The sequence below is a fragment of the Triplophysa dalaica genome, chromosome 10, assembly GCF_015846415.1.
Source record: "Triplophysa dalaica isolate WHDGS20190420 chromosome 10, ASM1584641v1, whole genome shotgun sequence".
Classification (NCBI taxonomy): domain Eukaryota; kingdom Metazoa; phylum Chordata; class Actinopteri; order Cypriniformes; family Nemacheilidae; genus Triplophysa; species Triplophysa dalaica.
The window spans coordinates 8,204,773-8,211,095 of NC_079551.1; the positions used below are offsets into that span (position 1 = coordinate 8,204,773).

The 6,323-nt window shown below is 37.2% G+C and overlaps 1 protein-coding gene across 1 annotated transcript in view; it reads right to left on the reverse strand.

Moving 5' to 3' along the window:
* Window positions 1-65: 65 nt before the first annotated feature.
* Window positions 66-6,323, reverse strand: part of LOC130430778 (ankyrin repeat and MYND domain-containing protein 1-like) — a 9,121-nt gene continuing 2,863 nt past the window's right edge. The window contains exons 5-16 of the mRNA XM_056759932.1: window positions 5,816-5,992; window positions 5,557-5,717; window positions 5,299-5,470; window positions 4,839-4,979; window positions 4,577-4,729; window positions 3,957-4,064; window positions 3,666-3,797; window positions 3,446-3,559; window positions 3,193-3,358; window positions 3,003-3,120; window positions 2,624-2,778; window positions 66-1,103 (exon numbers count right to left, since the gene is read on the reverse strand). Coding sequence (XP_056615910.1) covers window positions 952-1,103; window positions 2,624-2,778; window positions 3,003-3,120; window positions 3,193-3,358; window positions 3,446-3,559; window positions 3,666-3,797; window positions 3,957-4,064; window positions 4,577-4,729; window positions 4,839-4,979; window positions 5,299-5,470; window positions 5,557-5,717; window positions 5,816-5,992 — 1,749 coding nt within the window. The 3' untranslated portion in view covers window positions 66-951. The remainder of the gene's footprint in view (window positions 1,104-2,623; window positions 2,779-3,002; window positions 3,121-3,192; window positions 3,359-3,445; window positions 3,560-3,665; window positions 3,798-3,956; window positions 4,065-4,576; window positions 4,730-4,838; window positions 4,980-5,298; window positions 5,471-5,556; window positions 5,718-5,815; window positions 5,993-6,323) is intronic.

Consider the following 6,323-nt stretch of genomic DNA (forward strand, 5'->3'; position numbering starts at 1 on the left):
AGAACTTTTCGCACAGACTGCATACTGTACTTATGAGTTAAACAGAACCATGTGTCAGTCTTGAATGAATCAAATTGCCTTGAATGAAATTTAATTTTTAGCCAAAGCTCAAGGGAAGCAGTCATATACAGAATGTACCATTTTAAAATAATAAACATCAATCACTTTTAATGAAAGTTCCTAAGGCACTGCGACAACTTTAATGATTTTTGATTCCAGAGCAATACCAATAACTAAATGCGTGGCAGTGACACTTTAACACAAAGTTGATTCATAAGAAAGATTATATAAGAACTATTAGTGAGAGTACACTTCAAACTTTCTAACGCATCCCCAATCCCCTAAAAATTGCATTGAAAGATGTTAAATAAAATCTTCTTCACGTTTCGTATGATGTTTGTTTATAATACCGTTGATGCACAACTGCCGTTAAATGAATCAAGGCCTGAATTGGTGGGACAGATATGATATGTGAAACAATGTACAAAGTTGTGGAATGTAACCTCAGTGGAGAATGTACTGTACGATGCGGTGGATTATATCACAGGAGGGCTGGTTTTTGTACTCGGGTTGTCCAGTTTAAATCAATTAAAGCACATTGTATAGTCTTAGTTGAACGCATGACTCGATGAACGGACTTTGGACCATTAACACGTTCTGTATGTCATTGGCAGATTGAACACACGCTTGAGCGTGTATGAGAGATGCGGAGATGTGTGCTTTGGACATTTTGATTTGTTTTCAGCCCTATTATTTTGATTTGTAAATTTCGTCTGTTTTAAGTAAATAAAAAATGCACAGTTGTTCAAACAAAATGGAAATATTATTTGTATGTTTGTGGCTTAAGCTTATTAAATGACAGTTTGTACTCTTTAAATGTGAGGCCACAACCTTACGTAACAAGAAATAATAGAAGTGAAATTCTCTTTTACAAAACCTTTGTAACTGTCCTTATATAAAACTGTAATTTTCTTTGGGGTCACAATCTTGGATTTCTGGGGTCACGTTCGGGTGGAAGGTCTTGGCTTTAGCGTCTTTGGCTGACAGAGGTGGACGCCGTTCGCTGGAAATGCATTTACTTCTGTTGCTTTTTCCACTCGTCACTATGGAAAAAATAAAAAGGTGAATTAGGTCATCTCGCTTATAAATAAAGCAGCCATTGAATGATAATTATGCTCGCTTGCTGACCAGAAGTTTAAGTATCCCATCTGTTCGACTTCTTAATACATTTATAGAATAAAATAAATAAAATATGATAAAAAAACATTATTTTATCTAATAATAATTTTTCTTTTGTTTTTATTCTATTGTTTTATATATTTATTAAAAAATTGAAAATAGAAAACAATTGTTCTTAATTCTAATTTAGACAGTTTCATTAGATGCGTCTTGCACGAAGTGTTCGGTAATAATATTAAAAAAATAAGTTTCCTATTAAATTTATATGAATATTCATTTATGTTAATATTTTATTGTATATTAATTGTATTACATTAAAACTACTGAACAATCATTGGTTCTTTGCGGAGGTCTACCAGAACTTTGGCCCACATAACGTTTATGTTGTTTCCTCTAAAACTGTCTATTATAATTCAAATACTTTATATTATACGTTTTGGAAGGGTTTGATGTTAAATTTTTTCTTGCATCCAGCATTGCAGTGGAGACACTGCATGGACAAATCCTCCTGAGAAAAACATATTGTGAACAACCCGAATATACCCAATCAGGTTCTGCCAAGTTCCTGTGTGCCCGGCTAAACCTGTGGTTTCATTTGATGGACCTTAATTTGTTCTAGTAGAGCGACCTTTATTCCTTACTAAATAACATTGTTGTTATGGAGGAGTGCATCTATAGTCGGTGTATTCTCAGAAGAGTGGACCTTTGCAGGAGAGGCTCATTTCTCATTTCGTACTGAAACCCCCTAAGATCATCTGGTTTCAAAACATGATCCTCTGCTCACAACTACATTTTGTGTCTGTTTTTTTCTAAAGCTTCATACAGTTTAATCTCTAACACAACAGCAAAACAAATAAATTAGGGCTGTCAAACGATTCCTTGCATCCAGAAAAAAAGTTTGTAGACAGACATATATTATGTAAACGCAAACTTTTATTATGGATGCGATTAATCGTTTGACAACCCTAAAATAAATCAAATAATGGTTCATCCCATAACTGATAAAAGTTCATATGGCTGGCAGTTTTTTAAACCGTGCTATGCACTAACATTATCAGATTTTTTACTACACAATTATCATAGACAAAACTTCATGATAACGATATTGTTATATTAAAAAATATATAGTTTATCGTCCAATTCATCTCTTTTCTTTATTTTTTTACAATATTAATAATCATAAATAAATAATAATATTTTGCATTGTTGTATTTTGTATATTAACACAATATACAAAAATTATGGTTATTTATATCACGGTTACTGTCAATAAGATATGGCGACTGTCTCAATCCATGCCGTTGGCAGCTGCGGCAAAAAGTTTCGGACCCTTCCAATAACAGCAGACGATAACAATAGCTAATTTTCATGCCAATACATCAATTTTAATCGAATAAGATGAAGTTTATTTGGTTACTTTAGTTGAAATCATCATTTTACCGACCTGGCACGCGGATACACTCGTCTTTGTGGATCTTGTCCCAGGCCTTCATTTTGCAACTCTTGCTGCAGTAAAAGACCTCCTGGCATCGGCTACACGCCGACAGGACCACTCCCACTGACCGGCCGCACTGGTAGCAATATTTGAAGAGAGGTTTTCTGAAAGTAAAACCACAAACGTGGAGAGCTTTTACACTCACAGTATCTCCAGGACAGCAAAATTAAAAGTAATTTCAGAGACAAATAAAGTAATTACGTTTGATTTCATGCAGTCTTTAAGCATACCTATAAAGCATTGTACGCTTCAGAATAGAGTTCGTAGACTCACAGAAAAGCATTTCTCTTTTAAAAGATCATTTTATAATAGTTAAGGTTGTGCGTACCTCAGCGCTCTTTGTCTCTGCTCTTTACTGACACTCCTGATATTTTTCTCAGGGGAGCTTAGCAGACTCCGACTGCCTCCTGCTCCAGTGTACACAAACTTATCTGTCGGACTGACACCTTCAAATAACAAACACACAAATTGTTAACCATAAACACAAAATTCATAAAAGTTGCACATTCCTGTCTTACTCAATATGCCCTGGCTCTCTTCCTCCTCCACACGGCGTCTCTCGATCCGTATAGCAGCCTGTCTCAGAAGATCTCCCATGAGGTTTAGCAACTGGCATCGGGCGTTATAAGCTTTCCTCTCACGCTTGTTGAGGGCATGGTAAGGGGTTTGGGACACGCGCTTGTCCTGGTGAGAGAATCATAATTACTTGAGGTAATAAATGAGATTAAGGCCGATCTGGAACAAGGGATGAGGTGGCGATGAAAAGTGCACCTGCTTGAATGCGTGGTGAGCATAATCCACCACTGTTCCCAAGCTGCACCTGTGTCCCTTGCCTACCACGACGGGCATGAGGATGTCAGCGCCAGCTTTGATCAGCTTCTCGAGCTTAGTGGAGCAAAACGGAGAAAGAGTGTTATTTTATGTCGTTGTATTTCCCTTCCTGGTATAAGGTTGAACAGAAGGCAAGTGCTAATCAGCTGAACAGGAATACTAGGTTGATTTGGTTGCGCGCTTCTGGCCCGCGGTCGTAGCTGATGTTGGCAAGGGTACAGAGAGCGCTGCCCAAGCGACCAGCGAGCCGGAGATTAGGATCGGCCCCTGCGGCGAGCAGTTCATCCAGAGCCTGGAAAAACCGGTGTAATAAACACAGCACATTGATGCGGTCGTGTTTCAAATCCCACAGTAACAATTGCAGAATCACTCTCACCCTTATAAGCACTTATGTTGTAAATGTATCTATGCTATTTATCATTTTTTATTATACTTAAATATCTTCACATACGAGGTTGTTACCACTTGCAATGGCAAGAGACAATGGTGAATGTCCGCTCCATAGATGGTTGGTGGCTGCTTTATGAGAAAGGAGTAGGGCCACGACATCTCGAGCGATCTGAAAAAAATGTGTTGATCAAATAAAATAGTACATTAAATAATAAAAAACTAGTACATAAAAAAAAAATGAAATTAAGTAATATCAAATAAAACTAAACTTAAACTAGTAAATAAAAAATTAAATTAAATTAAATTAAATAATAAAAAATGAAATAAAATAAAATGAAAAAAACAAGTAATATCAAAAATAAAACTATACTTAACAATTAAATTAGATAAAAAGGAAATAAAAAGTGACTTTAAGAAGTGAATTATATAAAAATTATTTTTTAAATAAAACATATGAATTTAAATACTAAAGTAAAGCAAATCAATAAAATGAAATAAAAAAGTGAGGAAACATTCATATCCACCAATAATATCAAAGCCCCTCTTTCACAATGCAATGAAATCCTGTTTAATAAAATCAAGTTCCGCCCACAATCCCACCAGCCATTAATGGTCATCACGCATGATCAAATATTTGTAACATTGAAGCTTATATCATAACAGTGCTTTGAATGGACTTACAGTATATTCTGAGTCTCTTTGGCAGGCGACATGCAGTGGTGTCCTCCCTCCTTCTTCTGTAGGCTCAGCCATAGGTCTGTTGAACGTTGCCAGGGATCCAGAAGCCGTGAAATGCATAGTATCAAAAGTCTGGGGCTCAGACATGTTCTGAGGCTTTATATTTGTTCGATAAGAGAAACAAGAAGGTGGTGATTCCAGATACAGATATGAGCCAAAAAAGTGTATATGTAAATATGTATGTTTTAGCAATATTTCCACTGACCTCATCTAGTTCATAGACCTCATCCGCATCCTGAGCTTTGACATCAGGGTCCGCCAGGGCGTGCAGAAGGAGTTCTGTGATCTGTGGAGCCTCGGCTCCAGGTAAACCTGCTGCTATGTGAAGGGGGTACAGACCCTTTTGCTGACATGGAGAGAAAAGAACAGAATATAAACAGAAGATAACAAATCATAACAGGCTGACACATGACTAAGATGTCTTCACGCCTTCCCTTCTTTCCATGTTAGTGGACCCCTGGTGTATATAGATAGAAATAGCTCATTCTACGTTAATAAAAACACAACACTTCATTTTGCAAAGTACACCTCTGAACACCCAATGTTTTTTCTTCTATCATATCTCACTAATGCAGAAAATCAGTCATATTTAAAAAAAGTTGTTAATAATAATAGTAATGATAAAAAACCAGCATAGTTCTTGGAGATGAGAGGACAAGCCTCACCTCTGGAGGTAAAGGTATATCTGTACGGGCTCCACACAGAACAAGACGACGGACCCCTTCAACATGAGCAGCTTTGACAGCGAGGAAAATGGCGGGCATGGGGATGCTAGAGGCATTCGGGTCCGCTCCTCTATCCAGAAGGAGCTTCATTGTAACCCATTGTTTCTGCTCTCTATCAGAACAGACAATCAATAATAAAACAACAAAAAGATGGATAGATAAATACAGAGACAGACAGACATACAGAAGTGTACTAACTCTGTCTTCAGATGAGCAGTTTTGCTCACTGTCTCCTGACTGTCTGCAGGGGTCACTGTTCCAATCTGGCACATCATCTGAGCATTTGGTTCTAATGTTGGTGTATCTTGTTCACGCCCAGGTGGATGATCCGCCTCGGGTTCCTCAGAGATTTTGAGGCTCTTTGGTTGGTCATGGTAAACACAAGTGTTTGTCACAATGAACCTCAACCCCTAATAATGACATTATAGTCAAGCATATCCTCTTCTGTGTTATTTACCTGTAAGTCTGCACAGAGGTTCTGGGGTGTTTTTTCAGCAAGTGTCTCATGTAAAGACTGGTGTGGATAGTAAAGGACATTGCAAACCGCCAGAGCAGACATGCCTTCATCATTTAACTTATCTACATCTACCCCGCGGTCCAACAGGAAGTGGATGATGTCATCATGACAATTGGCCTGCAGTGTTCAAAATATCACAAACGCCATTCTTTTCGCATGATTATCATCAATTATGCAATTGTAAGGTTGCGTGTTTTATTAAATTTAAAATGAACAACCCCAAAAGGATTTATTTTCATTGTTTATTCACCCTTGTGTCATTCCAAAGCTTTATTTCATCTGCAGAACACAAAAGAAGATATTTTGAAGAATGTTGGAAAACAAACAACATTGACCCCCATTGACTTCCATTGTGTGGACACAAAAGCACCGAGACATTTCTCAAAATACCTTCTTTTGTAATTTTGATGACATGAGGATAAATAATTGATGACAGAATTTGTATTTA